Here is an 18,308-nt window from a genome sequence, read left to right on the forward strand (position 1 = left end):
CGTCTTTTTTCGCGACTTTGTTTGGAGCAAGCTTGATTGTTCGATTAACTCTAGAATTGATAATTTTAACAATTGAATCCAGTTTATCTACATATGAATAGGGCCACTTTTCTTCTAAGTATCTGTTTATTATATTCTTGAGGGAACGTATATTTCTTTCAGCAGAATCAGACTTTTTCTCACTGAACGTACTGTATAAATGAATTCCGCGTTTATTGCAGAGGGCTTTGAAAGCACCGAGGAACTCTGTACCATCATCGACCTTTTTTAGGTTGCTTATGTTTGATCATCTTTTTGAAAGCCTGTGCAGTTTCTGTAGCACATTTTGTTTTTAGTGATTCAACTCTGAGATATCTTGACAGAGAGTCAACTGCAACAAGAAGGTATTTTACACCACTGTTGTACTTTGCAAGTTTATCAACAAATGCTAGATCTACGGACCAGATCTCATTTAGGTCGCTAACAATTACTTTAAGCCTTCGAAATCTGAGGCGACGTGAACGATATTTGGTGAAAGATGGTTTCGTTTCCAGATACATTTTTACTTTGTTAATTGATAATTTACTCAAATTTTGCAGTCGTTTTGCGTTTCCAAATGACGCAGGTCCTTTTAAATAGAGATTATCAAGTTTCTTCACATCATCTATAGAAAGCCCAGTCTTTTCTACTCGTGTCTTCGTCTGTCTTCTTTTTGCTCTCATCAACTTTTGGCTTTGCGCTTTTTTTGTGTCAGATCTTCCTCTTGATTGTTTTTATTGCTGTTTTTTATTGTTTTCGAGTCGGTTGCTCTTCCTCTTCTTCGCTGTAAAACTCATCGAGAACTTTTTTTTGCATGAGTATTGTAAACCAAGTGCGCTGCTATATCAAATTCACTCAATATTTTGGAATACTTTTGCACATCAATTTTTTTGGTAGGTTGTTGTAAATTGTACAAAAAATTTGTCACCTTCACTCCTTGAGGTTCATCTTCAATATGGAGAACATTATTCTCTTCACTAACAGAAACAGTATCGGAATCAAAAAGTTTTTTCAGGATTATTGCGGCTCTTTTTGTTTTATTTTCATCCATTAGTTTTAGTTCCAGCATTATTGAGTCAAAGGCTGAATCTTTCCGTTTTTTCACTACAGGTTCGATTTCACTGTCATCACTAACAAATGATTCTGATTTTACATCATCTGGATCACTTGTTTCATCACCAATACTCCTTGTTCTCGTGATCAGTCTATCAGTGCGTGTGTCAGCATCTTTTTTCCCACTTCTCTGCTCAAAGTTTGTATTAGATCTTTGTAGGAGCGATAACTGAGTGGCTTTTTGTTGATATATTGGATTATCAAAAATTTCTTCCTTGGTTGGATTTTTTGTTATTAACATTCTCTTGGGAATCAAAACGAATTCTTCTGCATGCATTATTTGACTTTTAAGTAAAGATAGCACGAGAGTCCTATTGCTTCGATAAGTTCTGATTTTCTCGCTAAAATAAATCGCTTTTTCTTCAGACTTGTTTCCTTTGATAATAACTGCTGAAATGAGTCCTCTTGAGTTTTTAGTAGCTGTTTGTTGACTGGAACATTGCCATTGATTACATTGAGCAAACACTCGCACAGAATATTTATAAAACTATTTGGTGCTTCTTTGAGGAACTTTCTGAAATTAATATCAGACAGCTCGAGCATTTGCTTTAGCATACATAACTCTTTCTCTCTCATCTGTCAAATTAGTTATAAACGCTTTGGAGGAAGGTAGATAAAAATTTGTGGGACATGGTCGTACAATATTTGAACAATAACGCAAGAAGTCTGAAGTTTTTGGATCCAAGTCGATGAGTAAGTAACCAAAGGGTAATTTTGTTGCTAACTCGTAGCTTTCTTTTAATAAACTTGTGTTGTTCAACTGTTTGCCAAAATAGGTGATCTGCTGTATGTCTCTAGGTGATTTGAACAAAATGATGTGGGTTGTATTGAGATCAATTGTTCTTGACCATTTACTCTGTTGGAATAAGTTTTGCTTAACGTAAATGACGCTAATATTTCCATGACGTCCAGCAGTTGCGAGTTTAGAAAACTCTTTGTTGTTGAAAATTTCCTCGCGAGAATCGGCAAAAACAAGCAGACAGTTTTCCAGCTGTGAAATGAAATCAAATCAAGAAAACTTTGTTAAAAAATGTTCAAGTTACGCTCTATAGAGCTGAACTTTGGTTGCTCATGTTGACAGAAGTAGTAAATAGAATTAAGTTTTGGTTAAAAGGTGTTTCTCAGTAACATTTGGAATATGAGCTCAGTTTTACCACAGCATGATGGCCCACAAACAGCCATGAATAGTCTATCGCTTGTTGAAATTATCTTGTTCATAGCTTCGGATTAGGAAGCGCGTAGCCAACTGTGCATGAAAGCAATGAAAACCAATATGTTGACTCCTCACAATCAAGATGAAAAAACACAAGTTTGATCAAGGACACACCAATAAGAAACAATAAGAAACAGTACAATTTGAGTAAAATACACTACTTCTGATCGTGGTAGTCTAGAGTTACAAAATTTCCATGAGCTTCTCTCTTGATTTTCTTCATTGAATACTAAATCATTTAAACCTATTCCAGCAGGAGAATCTATCTGGTCTTCTTTATCACTCATTTGAAAAGACGTTTTGATCAAAAATGAATTAAAACATCAGTTTTTTGTGTTAGCTCATTATTTTGCTAGTAACTCTTTCAACCATAAAAAATTCATATGTAGTATATCTAGAGTCTTTGTCTTCTTTCTTGTAAGTCATTTTGTAGTTCGATTGCATGCCACAATCCTTTGCGTAGTAGACAATTGACTCCACGTTTCCTTTGCTGACTACCTGCTTGATTTCATCAGGGAGATTTTCGTCGTCCAGGCTCACTTGAACTGGGGTTGGCGACTTGTGCATAGGTAAAGGGGTTAGTTTCAGTCTTCTCATTTTCTCTTGTAAAGACATGGTACATTTGAAAATATTCAAGCAGTGAAAGATATTTCTTCAGCGTCTCAACCTCCGATAAGTTGCAAATAATCTGTTGTTTCCTCAGAATGGACTGCCCACGTGATTCTATTTTTTCCTCTCTGACCAAAGATAGATTTATTTGATTATCATTCGTTATGCAACTGCATACTGTCAAACTTGGAAATAAATTCACTTGAAGAACTGAAGGAGCTACCTTCTCCACTCGACGGCTCATTGGCGGGCAATGTTAACCAACAGAAATATAACTATGCTTTTCTTTTAGCGCAATGTCTTTTCTTTTGTTTCTCAGGCAAGTAAAGAGAGTGTAGAGCACAAGTAAAATGTTTAATTGGGGAAACAATTTCCTCAACTTTATGGCATGAAAGGGTATCCAAATCTATCACTTCTTTCTGTAAAAGTGTTTGCAGTGATTCCGTTTTCTCTTTCCCTTTAGCATAAAACTTTCCTGAAGGAAATCGAAGTTTAATTGCAATAAAAATTTGAGATATAAACCAGTAAAGATAATTGCCACTATTCCACGACAATCCAAGCGAGAACCTACTAACCCACTGATGAGATTTTCTCTCACTAGCGGATAGTGAGTTGTAAGGAACTGGTGGAAGGAACAAGATTGTGTCTGTGTAGTTGTTTGAGCAAATCGATAACTCCTTAATTATAAAACCCGATTTCTTATGACGAAAACCTTCAAAATCTAAGACAACAACTTCTGGCTTTAACATTCCAGCAAATTAAACAAATTCCTTTTAAACGTTTTCACGAAGAGGCAAAACATTAATACAGTCATGTGACCAATGTAGGCGTTTGTGATTGGACAAGGTAAAACGTATGAATATCCAGGGCCTTTCTGACTATGCTCTGCAATAAACCCTGAAGCGTCGTGAAGTATTGCATGTAATCGAAGGAATTTATAAGACTTCAGGTAAGTGTCTAGTGAAGAGTTGTCTATACCTATAAGACCACCATATGGTCTCAACTTGAGAACTATTTCCAAGTTAATTTCTGGGTCCAGATAAAGACATGCTGCCAAAAAGTATACAAATCGTTCACTATATTCCGGATAGTCGACTTTTATTTGTTCGTAAATTTCATGAATGTTTTTCAAATCTACTGTCGCTATGGTTGTCATGCTGATTTTCAAACAAAAAAATAAATAAATGAACAAAGTTACTTTTATGTATGAAAATAATAAAGTTGACAAAAATTGACAATCTTTTATAATAAACACATTATCTGAGAAGTTTTTTCAAGTCAACAAAAAATCAGTTTTGAGCGCTCTTTCATAGCGCAAAATCCATTTCAGACCATTTTAGGACTTTGAAAAAATTTGAAAAATTTTCAAAAAAATTTTTGAAATTTTTGTATGTTTCGACCCCCATAGTTCATAGGTGAAAAAAGTGAAATCAACAAAAAATCACTTTTGAGTGCTCTTTCATGGCGCAAAATCCATTTCAGACCATTTTAGGACTTTGAAAAACTTTGAAAATTTTTCGAAAAAAAATTTGAAAATTTTTCAAAGTTTTTCAAGTATGCCTCTCATGGTCTCAAAGATTAAAAAAATTAAAGTTACTACAACGGGCTATAACCATAGTCTATGCACTCCGTAGTGCACATTCTTTCTTCTGAAATACACATTGGAGCAGCCGGTGTCTGCCATGTTACTGGAGGGCGGGGGGTCCGGACACCCCCCCTACAAGAACTCTCACCACCGAAAAACTGATTGTCTCTTAGTGAAAGCAAGTATTTTGGTTAAGTTTCGCCAGTCAACTTAACCCAAGAACTTCTCTCAGGCTGGCGAAACTTAACCAAAAAACTTGCTTTCACTAAGAGAAAATCAGTTTTTCGGTGGTGAGAGTTCTTGTAGGGGCGGGGGGGTCCGGACACCCCCCTCCAGTAACATGGCAGATATGTATACTACTTTTAAGCTATGTAATTATTTGCTCATTTTTTCATTGTTTTCTTTTTTGATTGAGAAACGCTGTTGCGCAAAAGAATTTTTTTCGCTTGTTGATTAATGATTTGAGATATGAAATTATCGGTATGAAATTGTGTTTTCATTGCGAATTATGACAAGAGGTAGTGAAACTCCAAGAAAGGTTCGCAAATTTAGTTTTTCTCTGGTATTATACAAACACTAGGCAACTCTTTGAATTTTTTTTTCATAACTTGATCTCTGCCGGTAACTTTTTTTTGTTTTTTGATTTTTTTTTCATGATTAGTTTGACAAGAATTATGACAAGAAGATAAAGACATTCAGCCAAAAAGTATACAAATCGTTCACTATATTCCGGATAGTCGACTTTTTTTTTGTTCGTAAATTTCATGAATGTTTTTCAAATCTGCTGTCGCTATGGTTGTCATGCTGATTTTCAAACAGAAAAATAAATAAATGAACAAAAGTTACTTTTATGTATGAAAATAATAAAGTTGACAAAAATTGACAATCTTTTATAATAAACACATTATCTGAGAAGTTTTTTCAAGTCAACAAAAAATCAGTTTTGAGTGCTCTTTCATAGCGCAAAATCCATTTCAGACAATTTTAGGACTTTGAAAAAACTTTGAAAAATTTTCGAAAAAATTTTTGTAATTTTTGTATGTTTCGACCCCCATACTTCATAGGTGAAAAAAGTGAAGTCAACGAAAAATCACTTTGAGTGCTCTTTCACAGCGCAAAATCCATTTCAGACCATTTTAGGACTTTGAAAAACTTTGAAAAATTTTCAAAAAAATTTTTGAATTTTTTTTATGTTTCGACCCCCATACTTCATAGGTGAAAAAAGTGAAATCAACAAAAAATCACTTTTGAGTGCTCTTTCATGGCGCAAAATCCATTTCAGACCATTTTAGGACTTTGAAAAACTTTGAAAATTTTTCGAAAAAAAATTTGAAAAGTTTTTCAAGTATGCCTCTCATGGTCTCAAAGATAAAAAAAATTAAAGTTACTACAACGGGCTATAACCATAGTCTATGCACTCCGTACTGCACATTCTTTCTTCTGAAATACACATTGGAGCAGCCGGTGTCTGCCATGTTACTGGAGGGCGGGGGGTCCGGACACCCCCCTACAAGAACTCTCACCACCGAAAAACTGATTGTCTCTTAGTGAAAGCAAGTATTTTGGTTAAGTTTCGCCAGTCAACTTAACCCAAGAACTTCTCTCAGGCTGGCGAAACTTAACCAAAAAACTTGCTTTCACTAAGAGAAAATCAGTTTTTCGGTGGTGAGAGTTCTTGTAGGGGGGGGGGATCCGGACCCCCCCCCCCCCCCCCCCCCCCTCCAGTAACATGGCAGATATGTATACTACTTTTAAGCTATGTAATTATTTGCTCATTTTTTTCATTGTTTTCTTTTTTGATTGAGAAACGCTGTTGCGCAAAAGAATTTTTTTCGCTTGTTGATTAATGATTTGAGATATGAAATTATCGGTATGAAATTGTGTTTTCATTGCGAATTATGACAAGAAGTAGTGAAACTCCAAGAAAGGTTCGCAAATTTAGTTTTTCTCTGGTATTATACAAACACTAGGCAACTTTTTGAATTTTTATATAACTTGATCTCTGCCGGTAACTTTTTTTGTTTTTGATTTTATTTTTTTCATGATTAGTTTTAGTAATTACTAGTTTCCTCAAAGGTTTTTTTGGGAGAAAATACTCTTCGAGTCGTTTTTTAAATTCTCCCGGCAATGAGCTTCAATTGCGTACATACTTGTTCACCCAATTTTTCACGGCTGGTCTTGTCCGATTAATGGAAACGAACTTTAACCCCCCATGCGTTTAGAATCCGCTGATCATTAAAGAGCACCTCGACCTTTGTTGTGCTGAGTTAGGGTTCTTGCTCTTGGTCAGAGCTATGCCATGAGTATACAAGTAAGCTGATAAGAGTTATAACCTGAAGTGTTGAGAACAGTATCCCCTGATTTGAATGAAGTCACCAAAATCAGACCCTCATGTTGTGACGTCATATTGACCACGTCACAAGCCACGTCGTATAACTTGAAGGTCCCAAGAACAAGGTTCCGATCTGAAAAGAACCACAAAAATTAACAAACTTTTGGTATCTTGTAGGACCTTGCAGCATTTGACCTGCTTCAAAAAAAGGCTATATAGAGATGGACGGGTTAAGTATAGGTTACGTGACCCAGCAGTCCATAATTTGAAAGTTACTTCTGCAGAATCACGTAACCATGCTTAAAATACGCTGCTTGCACATCTTAAAGTTACGAAAGCTTTCTGACGAAAGCTTTAAATTTTCTTTTTTGCATCTTGACTTCTGGCACTGCCAGTTTGTTGCCGTATCACAACGTGCAAGTGTGCAAGCAAACGAGATTTTAGTACATGTTCGCCATCCTTACGTAAACTTACAATTTTCCTATGTAAATAAAGTGCAAATTTAATGACTCTCGGAAACAAAAAAATTGAAAAAATTCTCTCTTTCGTCAAATTGATCAAGCTCCAAAGCAGAAGATCAAGATGGCAGTTTCTTTTTTCCAGAAAAATCAATCGGGGATTTTGCTCAGTTTAATCAATGACGTCTAAAAAGATCAATTAATTTAGCAAACAAAACAATATGCATATCAAAGATAAGAGAAAATCCGATTTCGAAAATCAAAACAATGTGATTCTCCAATGAACTTGATCAACAAGAAATTCATGCAGTAAATTTGACGTATTAACCCAAAGATTTAAAAACCCAAATTTAATAATAAAACCAAAAATATTTCGTAATTTTCAGTCTTAAGTGACCTTTAGTGTAAAAGTCGAGACGCGAGGCTTCAAATATGAAGCAGCCTTCATATTTATATTCTGCTCAAGAGCTAGAATTTTTCCAAGAAAGTTTTTGAGATTCTTATGATAAAGTAGAAAAGCAGAACCTACACATATGAAAAAAATTGTCTGGTAAACGTTTTTTTAATTTATTGCAGTTTGATCACTTTGATAAAAGTAGAGACTTTGAAATCATCCCTAGTTTGAGTGTTAATTTGAATTTCTTCGCTGGAAAACTCTTTTGGTATAGCGAAGCAGTTTTTGTCAGCTCGTTCCTCAGATGTTTGGAAATGGTTCTTTGAGAAACGACTCATTTACGCCTCTTTAAATTGGTGATGTAAAACAATTAAAGAACTACCTTTGGTGCCTTAATGATTAGTTTTGGGCTCCGTTTCAACTCGTCTTCGCCTTGTCTCAAGTATTGCCTGAACACTAATCAGTTCGTAAGTCAAGCAAAAGTAGCTCTATAGCTATTACTGAAATCCACGTTACCGTTTTCAGCGACTGAGAAAAAAATCTTATTAAATTTTTTTCGAGCCGCCTATAAATTTTCATAAATTAAAAGAAAAAGTCAAGTCATTTTTGACTGCACAATATTAATGTGATTTGATATTTTCAATGACTTTAAAAAACAGATATTTTTAGGGCCAAAAATTGTAAGCCGAAAATTGTTCTAACCTTCAGCAGCGTATAGTTAAATGCAAAGTTTTGACTTTCAATTTGATTATATGAGATTACTTTACAGAAAACACGAAGCAGATAATTATATTTCAATATAAGCATATGACCTAGTTTCAAATAGATGGCAAAAAAACAGCCAACTTTGTACAAGAATAGGTTGTTTTCTATAACTGATATCAAATTGAAATGGCTAGAACTCAAGAAAACGATCAAAGTAGTAAACTAACAACGCAGTGCAGGAATTTAGAATTTATTCAAAGATATCAATCCATTAACTAAAATTACATAATTTGAACTGATCAAGTTTTGTTGACTAGATTTTAGTTGTAGCGTCTGATCTCGTTTTAATTCTTTGTTTTAGAAAACTGTTTATTTTTAACGGTGCTCTAATTCTAACCTATAAAAAGTTAGGCTCAAGAAGAACGTTCACGTCAATCTAAGAGACTCATTAAAGTATAGATATTTGTTTAGATGCTGAAAAAAATATATTTCATCGTAAAAATGGGGAAGTTCAGATAATGAATTGTGACATTTAGGCAAAGTGAAAAACATTAATACCAACGCACCTTCCGACTTAAGCAATTAATTTGGTCAGTTTTCCTTCCTCATTTCCACAAAGACTAAGTTAATACACAGAAAAGGCCTTAAGTTGGAATACGGGTGCAACAAAAATAAGGGTTTGCTGATCAACCTTTCTTTTAAAGCCCGATTTTACAACATGGCAAATTAGGTCTTTGTGAAATCGGTTGCCAAGCATTGTTCGAAATCGTTTGCCAAGAGTTCCAAATAGCAAAAAGCAAACTGACTCACAGTACAGGGTCTTTAATCCGAGAACCTGGTTTTATCCAACAATATACATTTGATATGGTCAGTTCTCATTTAAGCATGTAATCTATACACCTGCATCTGCTTTCTAATTTTAATAGCTTTCTTATGCTAAGGGCCCTGCTAACGCAAACAGTAAGAAACATCAAGCGTCCGTGAACTGTTAGCACTGTATGTCCCATTTTAGCTTATAAATTAAAACCAATAGTTCGATAAAGGTTCGAAAAGTGTTTTTGAGAGAACAAATTCAGAATGATAATACAGAAACGGAGGCTGAGGAAAACCATGAACTTACCCGTAAAAATTTTTTACGAGTGCTTTAATTTCCTAGAAAAAGTGTACAAATTCGTATTGTTATTGAGAGACTAAAGAACAAAATCAGAACAAAAGTTATTTGAAACGAAAGTTGAACGAAACCATGAAGTGAATCAGGTCTAAAATGATTGCAAGGCTCGTATAAAGATTTATTCCCGTGAATTTATTGATTTCTAAACTTCCGCTTTTCGCTGGAAAATTCATAATATTTTCTTAAGACTGAAAGAACAATCTCGGAATCAACTATCTTTGAAACGCAGGTTGAATAAAACCAATATTTTGACCTTAAATAAAATTTTAGACATGAAACAACTCCATTGTTTAAGTTTTATTAGGACTTAGATCACATATATAGAGTTTAAGTAGGCCTATATTATTATTGCAACTAAATTGCTGTTTTGAAAACTGGCCAATTTTTCTACAACACTGGACGACACTATTTTTTCTACAAACTTAACATCGGGCATTAATATTTGAATGTTCTGCGGGTTCAAAAAATCTTACAAGACGTGACAATGTCCCCCTCAAATGCAAATGGTTCATTCAGCACATCAACAGGTGCGGCCTCTTCCGGTGCCAAAGATGAATTGCAGTTTGAAATGACAGGTGATTTCCATTCGAAGAAAAAGTGGGAAGTCATCTCTGCCCGGAACTGATCAGCATTGACTGCCATGAAGTTGACTTCGTAGGGAACAAAGTTGGTCACGCCTTCTGTCGAGAAGTTGCATTTTTCGGTGTTTTTAACACCCGTCACTGGCTCGCATTTGACTTCGAAGACTAAAAAGTACACCATTCGTTGATTGTTTTTTAAATAATTTTTTGATACTAAACTTTTCCTTAACAGCAGGAGCTTAGAATAAAATTCGGGTATAATGGACCAGCTGGAATTCCGGATCTTTTCTGTTTGTGCCCCCCCCCCCCAGTACGTTATGCCCCCCCCCATCATTATGCAAAAATATGGTACGTGCGTCTGAGTGGTGCAAATAATATGCGCCCACTAAGCTGGGGAGGGGGGGGGGGCACAAACGGAAAAGATCCACGAGGAAATTCCTACTGGACAACTTTCCTTAAATTGCTCTCATTTTTTTGTATGCGCACAGGGGTTAGTGCTAGAGGTCGTAAAAATATACGAACCCGTACATCTTTTTATACTTTTACTTGACTGGTCTGTTCAAACTGCATGATAATTATGATTGAAATTTGCGTCTCATTCACCGCTAAAAATATGCAAAAATTTTGCCGACAAAACATCGTTTCACTGCATATCTTGAATAACTTTGCAAAATTCAAGGAAGAGTGGACTGCAATGGTCAATTACAGAACACAAAATGTAGAATTTTCCAGGTTGAGGTTCCCGGCCAACAGTTGGCATGTCCAGAATGGATGTTCAAGAAAAAACCTATTTTTTCCAGACTTTTGTGAGAATCAAATTTTCAGATCTATTCTGTTCCCCCCCCCCCCCCAGCTTAGTGAGCTTAAATCTTTTATGACCCCCCGGCGCACGTGCTATTTTCTTACATAGCTACGTGCTATATGACAACATTTAATTTATAAATGGGGGTCGTAAAAAACACTGGGGGGGGAAGCAGAATGGATCCAAATTTATTATTCTTGAGCTCAAAAATCTTTTATTTTCCTGAATTTCATTTACAAACTTTGAAAACACGTTTCACGCAGTCCAATAAACTAACATTATGGTCGACTTTCAAATAGTAATTTATTTCCAAAACTTATTTCTCCTTGAAGTTTTTTTCCCTCAAAACTCCAACTATTTTCTAATTTGTATAGCCTGTTGCAAAACAGCTATTTCTCCAAAAACCAATTTTGCTATGAAAAGACATCAGCTGTTCCTTGTAATTAATGTCAACATTGTCGACATCCATGCCACTGGACTTATTCATTGTTTAAGGTTACGTCTAGACTAGAGCATAATTATATGAAAAACTGATAATAACTATTTTAATAATTATGACAGAAAAATCAAAGATATATCTCATTAAGGCTATTAGGTGTACAAGCATTTTTCTAGAAAAACCAATACAAAACCTGGAGGATGTAAGAAATATTTAGATGGTGGAATTGTAGCATCTAGGGTGATATATGGCCCATAGACGTCGAAGCCAATTATTACCACTTGACGACCATCGGAGTCCAGAGGTGTCTTTGAGATACCAGTTTGATACAGTTCCAAACTGGGTAGTTCATAGAAGGCGATGTAAGGTTGTCCCTCGTTCGATTGGAAACTGGGAGTGACAGTCAGAGTGATATTTACATCTCTTTCCAGCTGAAATAAAGTTCGTTAGTATTACCTTTTTATCATCCCAGGTTGAGGCGCCAACCTTTCGTGCGTTCAACCCAGACTTTCGTGCGTTCATGTTAAATCTTTCGTGCGTTCATATTAAAGCTTTCGTGCGTTCAAGTCCAAACTTTTTTGCGTTCATGTTACACCTTTCGTGCGTTCAAGTCCAGACTTTCGTGCGTTCATGTTAAATCTTACGTGCTTTCAGGTCCAGACTTTCGTGCGTTCATGTTCAGACGGTTGTCCGTCTTTCGATATTTTCAGACTATGTAATTTTGAACGCACGACGCCCCCCTCGTGCGTTCATCTTCGGTCTGAACACACTTGATTCCGTCTGGGACCTCAATGTCGGATAGCATCTGATAAGATGCTAACTTAAAAAATTTTATGGTGTTAGATCTTCAGTGATTATTTTTTTATCGTTTAAAACCGGGCAAAACATTTGATAAAAATATGCGCATCTTACAGGCTATTAACAAAACGGGCTTATCCGAAATAAAACCAAGCATTGGGGCTCTTTCAGTTAAAATGAAACTTGACAGAAAAACAGTATTAGAATGCAAACCAGAAATGCCGATGTTGGAGATTTCTTTCGAATTTTCAAATTGAAGCAACCCTATGGTCATAATAACATAACAAATCGAAAGTGAATCAGGGTGGTGGTTCAATTTTGCAGATTTACTGTTCGATTGCGTCGCTTTCTACGATGTCAAATTAAAATACAACAAATTTGAGACATCTGATTTAAAAAATTCTGACCACTGATCTTTTCAAAAATTGGTTTTTAGTGACCAGACATGCTTCGAATTCAGCAAAATTCTAGACGCAAAATTCAACAATTTTTTTTGAAACGTTTTTAATGTTACGTTTCTTCATATTTGCATTAAAACTTAATTTTTCATTATCTTAGCATTCCTAAATAACGATTAGTTTATAAAATATATGGAAAATTGTACAAGGAGGATTGCTTATCTTCACTTTCGTACAGCTAGTTATTTCGGTATTTTCGTATCCCCAGTGAAAGATAGGCAAAAAAATTTATTGGATCACCCTAGTATGATCTTGACAAGATCTTATTAAGACAAGGCATAAACTTTTCTTGGCAAAACTTACTAAAATCTCGATCAATCTTGACACATAGAAAAGAAGTTTTAGAAGGAATTGTGCTATGAAAAAAATGGAATCAAATTTACGGTTCAAAATTGGGGCAAAATGGATAAGCACTATTGTTTGGCTCTCATTTTCTAGAAAGTGATTCAAGCGTCATGAACAGAGAAATAATAAGTTGGATAGCAAAACACAATAAATTTAATTTATAGTTTCACAGTTAACGTAAAACATACGCTCAGTAATGTGAGCTTGCTCATCATGTACCTACTTCTCTGCATTACACACTTTTGGAACTGAAAGCAATTTTGCGACCTTTGGACTAAAAAGATGAAATACTTGTCAGATTGACGTAAAACTTCAGTAGGGCTTGACAAAATCAACTTCAAAAAATGGTAGTCAACACCTCAATGTTCTGTTTAGCAACTGTTTTCAAAATTTGCGAGAACAGTCGATTTTTAAATTTGTTGCTAAAGCTGGTGTGTAACATGAGCAAACTTATAGAAATTAGATAAAATCAGCCATCAATTATCTCCAAGTGAAAAATTATTTTCGTATTTCAAACGCCAAAAGTTATGTAATACAAAGTCCTTGAAAGCAAAAATTATTGAACTTTAAAAAACATTTCAAATTGGAAAACTTTTTTGAATCCTACAACAATGCTTTTCTATACAGAGATTTTGTTAACAATATCGGAACTTCATACATGGATGCCGTGGATTTTGATTGCAGAAATCATATTAGTCATCTCTTCGTGCAAAAAACATAACTGTAAAAACGAACAAATATCGTGGTAAGCAGTTTTTAGAGATAACAGAAGAATTTGCTGGTAAGCCAAAAACTACTGTTGAAATGTTCGGGAATAACGAAAATGAAAAAAAGAACTAGATTTCTCATTTTTTTGCTTTAGAGCTCGTGGTTTATTCGAAGCATTATCTTGAATTGCTCACCATAATGAAAGAGGAAGAAGGTCGTAAATTAAGTTTTGTCCTTATAGACTTAGCAAAAGAGCCAATAGTTATCCGATTTTGACTTAAAATTAGAATTAAATTAAAAATTTTTGATCGATAAATTTTTCCTGATATTTTATAGAGCTTCAAAGCTCTGCTTTGGTGAAAAAATTTTGAGCTTTTGGGAAAATGTGAACAATTACATCGCGACAATTGACGAGTTTAGATGTAAACAAGAGGTTTGTCCAACATTTCAATAGATAGAGCTCAATACTCAAGTTTAAAAAAAATAAGCTATAAATTGCTTGAGACAAATTTCTCGCAAGGATGCGAAATTACTTAGCCTCTTTTTTTTACAATAGCTTTGATGTTTGGTTAAGTATCTTAGTTCAGGCAGGATTTTAATCTTGTAAGATCTTGCAAGAGGTTGTTAATCCTGCAAGATCTTGCAAGATTTTTTCAAAATTAACATCCTTTTTTCAAGATCTTGCAAGGCTAACATCGAAGAACCTGCCTTATTGAATCTTGCAAAATTTCTTTTAATCTGGCAAAAATGAAAATAAAACTCAAAATCATAATTCCGAAGTTTATTTTTCAATTTGTCTAACCAACCAAACATCCGACAGTTCCATTTAGTGGAAACGAGAACGTGCGGTACTAGTCGATGGTTTTTTTTTGAAAATTGTTCGTGATCTGCACAAGAAATCGAAAAGTTTCTTGAGTTGAAAATTGCAGAAAACAAAAAATCTGTAAACTATTGATTTTCTGTCAAATAGTATTGTATTGCAAGTCCTACGTTGGCGGTTAAAATTATTTTGGTTGAACAGAAATATAAAATCTTCAATTTCCCGATGCTTTTCAAAATAACTTTATTTTCAAATTAAACTTGATTTAAATTTAGCTATTAAACGATAAACTTTTAGTAAACTGTCATAATAGAAATTATTTTATTCTAAATTGTTTGTAGAACTGGAAGAATATTTGCAATGAGAGTGAAAATGAATGCAATGTTTTCAAACTATGGAAATAAGGGGAAGCAAAAACCGACAGAGCTGTATTCTTAGGCAGTTAAAGCCCATGTAGCGCTCGCTTTTCTTTAAAAATTATTACAAGCACAGTATTGGCAATGATTTTGACAATTATAAACAATGACTTTGAAAACATGAAAAAAACGAAGACTGTACGACAGTTCAGTTTTTACGAAAACAAGCCCACATCAAATAGAAATAGATCAAACAGTTTATCATACCTGTATTTGGTTAAAAAGTTCACCATGCTATGGTGAACTTCATTTTTTATTAAACCATCTTATGATTGACAATTTGACCTTGACCTGACAGAGAAAACAGTTCAATTCAAACAAAGAATAAATAGAAGTTGGCAGAAATTGGTATAATTTTAAACTTTCCGAATGTGACTGAGCGGCAAATGCAAAATTAGCAATTGAGAAGAGCAAAAGATCAAAATTTCGAATTAATTCTTACGTCACGGATTTCGCATTCAGCATCCAAAGGACAAAATCTGGACTGTCCTCCAGTTTGGGGCTCCGGATCAACATGAACCAGAACGTCATCATCTAGCAATCCAGTATATTCAAATGCCAGAAATAAGGTTGTAAGGCGTGCAAGTATCCTTACATTTGTAATCTTCCCAACGGCTATCACATTTTGGCTCGGGTTGCATTTCAAGAATCCAGTCATATTTGTGTCCAGGAGCTCTCCTATCAAAGCCGGAGGGAATCTCAACCGAACCTCCTTCTGAACCGGAAAGCTGTCGGCATAAACACCTGGCTGTTTTGTAATGACATTGTAAACAAATTTATCGCCGTGGTCGTCAACTTTTAACGTCATTAAGACGTACCCATTGTCAAGAATTATTTGACGTTTCACAAACATGGGGGTGCAGGGCAGCTCAATCTGAGCAGAATTTGTCTCTGTTTCGTTGATTTTGATCAGTTTTACGACAGCTGTGACAACATATTTGTGTCCTGAAAGTAAATTGTCAAAACGCCAATTTAGTTGTTCACTTCCAGTCAGGTCGAAAAATGAAGAACTGAATTTGATTGGCTGAGGTTCAATGAACACTTCAACTGTATCGTATCTGCCTTGGATGTGAACAAATCCTCCAATCGAATCAGCCGAATGTTCAGTTATCACAATTTCAGGCTTTGTTAACTTGGTGTGAAAAAAGATAATTTGAGTGTCACCAAAGATGCCATTTTGAGTTGAGGGCTTCAAATGGATCTCATAATTGGTTCCAGGTAGAAGGTTTTGGATGTGCGTTTGGTTTGTGTTGGATACAGTTATAGGTCCAGCATCGTCCGGATAGAGTTCAATTATCATGGCTGTATTATCTTTATCCAGACTCCACGACAGAGATATCGAAGTCTGGTCCGAAGTAAGTACTTCTGGAGTTGTGACAAACCTGGGCTCATCAGCGTCACCTGATAACGAGAGAAGTTTTTTTTTAAAATCAGTGTTGAATCCGCTTAACATCTGTAGCGAATGGGGAATATACTATATAAAGCTTATTAAAAAAACAGTTGAAAAAACTCACGTTTAAAAAAGATCAGCGTCGCTATTTGGACATTTTTCGAGTCAATAACTTTTAATTTAGGGTTAAATTTTCAAGGATTGAAAAACTACTTTCGGAGCAAGGATGAACTCATGTCTGCTTTGTCTAACTTGATTTGCCCCCAGTGCATCAGGTTTACTTACTTCCTATCAGTATAATTCCACAAATAGAGTTGTAACCCTCTGCTATTCTGCCTTGAGGTTTCTCAATCTTGACAAAGTTGACCTGCTCTTCTCTCCCATTGTGACACTGTAACGAGATCCAATGGAACTGTTTGTACTCTGACGGGGTTCCACACAATTCACACTGGTTCTCATCCAAACATGACCACACTGTCCATTGGGTAAAAGTCCAGTCTGAAATACAGTTTTGGACTGCAATATTTTACGGGTCAAGAAACGATCAACCAAAAATTATGGAATGACAATGACTCGACGTTTCAATTCTACAGAATCAGAAATGAACAGTCGTCCTTTTCAAGTGGGGGTCAAAATGGTCGGAATTTCACTCGTATTTGAGGAATAAGTCTTATAATATTTTGCATTTTTGAAATCAATTCAGGTCAATTCCTGCTGTCGACGAAATCGGACTAATTCGATTGGAATTGATCAGAATTCGTGAGTCAGTATTGCATGAAAGCAGAAGAATTGAACTTTTGGTTTAAGTGAACCTGTCAAGTGAAACCCACGCAAAGAAGGTCCCATAATTACACAAGAAAAAATGTAGCTTGAAAAATTATTATTGGAAAGACTTTTTTCATTTCTTTTTGTTTTGAAATTAAGTCTTAATTTATGTAATGCAACGTTGAAGTTCGTTTTTCTACCAAGTGAAATATTTTGTGCCTACTCATTGTTTTTTAAAAAGAGGGTACTTTCTGTAGGTTGTATTTTCAATAAACGTGTTATCTATTCTTCGTTGGCCTTCAGAAATGTTCTTAATTTACAGTAGAACTTTGGAAATATAGATTGTGAATTGTGAACGGTGAAAACTTTTCAGACTTATAATGTAAGAAAAAACGCAGTAACTTTTAATACACTATAAGGGTCAAGTTTAAAGGCAATTAAAATTTAAAAGAAAATCAAAAACAAGGAAAAAATCAAGTAATCAAAAATTTTTCAACAAATAACCATAAAAACCTAATTAATAACAATTATGTTTTTTGCATAATTTCGTTTTTGTTTCTTTTTTGTTATGTTTCATTGCAGGGTTGTCTTTGCAGAAAACTCCTTATCACTAGATTGTGGTTGATTTTCTTTGTCTCAAACTGTTGTCAAGGATAAATCAATTCCGTAAATATCTTTGTTGACAAAAAATTATTAGATTTTTTAAAGATTATTTAACTGGAAAGCTATACGAAAATCGAAAAGAGTTTGCTTCTGATGTTAAATTAATATATTGATTTTTGAAAATTTTTTCAAAGAACAAGGGAGAGGTTACTTGCCCTTTTCTTCGCAAGAAAATGTTGATTGCTTTGTCGCAATGAACCGTATTTTTAGTTATCTCTAAATTTAGGTGTTTTTCAGCATTCCTGAATCTTTTCGACGGGAAATAAGCAAGTAACTGTACGTCCAAATACGATCTATTTTTTAATAAGAAACCAACTAATTTACTAAAGATGTAGTTAGAATAAGAAAACCGGAAAGATTATCAATCTTGAAGATTTATCGATCTCTAATTTCAAAAACGAGAAACTCAGAACCATAAATCTACCTGATAGAATATTAAATTCTTCATCAGTTCACTCTATAAGAAAAGTTTTTCCGCTTTCTAACTCTGTTTAATTATAACGTTTTAAAAAACACCCCCACTTC

At 34.8% G+C, this 18,308-nt stretch overlaps 2 protein-coding genes across 2 annotated transcripts in view; both read right to left on the reverse strand.

Annotated features, from left to right (window-relative positions):
* LOC142339548 (mitochondrial inner membrane m-AAA protease component AFG3L2-like) overlaps nucleotides 1-18,308 on the reverse strand; it is a 160,129-nt gene that overhangs the window by 123,331 nt on the left and 18,490 nt on the right. The gene's annotated exons all lie outside the window — the stretch shown is intronic.
* Nucleotides 1-18,308, reverse strand: part of LOC142340464 (uncharacterized) — a 71,245-nt gene that overhangs the window by 13,946 nt on the left and 38,991 nt on the right. Inside the window, exons 8-12 of the mRNA XM_075391039.1 lie at nucleotides 16,641-16,853; nucleotides 15,408-16,366; nucleotides 11,614-11,851; nucleotides 10,072-10,344; nucleotides 6,872-7,003 (exon numbers count right to left, since the gene is read on the reverse strand). Coding sequence (XP_075247154.1) covers nucleotides 6,872-7,003; nucleotides 10,072-10,344; nucleotides 11,614-11,851; nucleotides 15,408-16,366; nucleotides 16,641-16,853 — 1,815 coding nt within the window. The remainder of the gene's footprint in view (nucleotides 1-6,871; nucleotides 7,004-10,071; nucleotides 10,345-11,613; nucleotides 11,852-15,407; nucleotides 16,367-16,640; nucleotides 16,854-18,308) is intronic.

This window comes from Convolutriloba macropyga, chromosome 5 (assembly GCF_964194025.1).
Source record: "Convolutriloba macropyga chromosome 5, txConMacr16.3, whole genome shotgun sequence".
Taxonomy (NCBI): Eukaryota; Metazoa; Xenacoelomorpha; order Acoela; family Convolutidae; genus Convolutriloba; species Convolutriloba macropyga.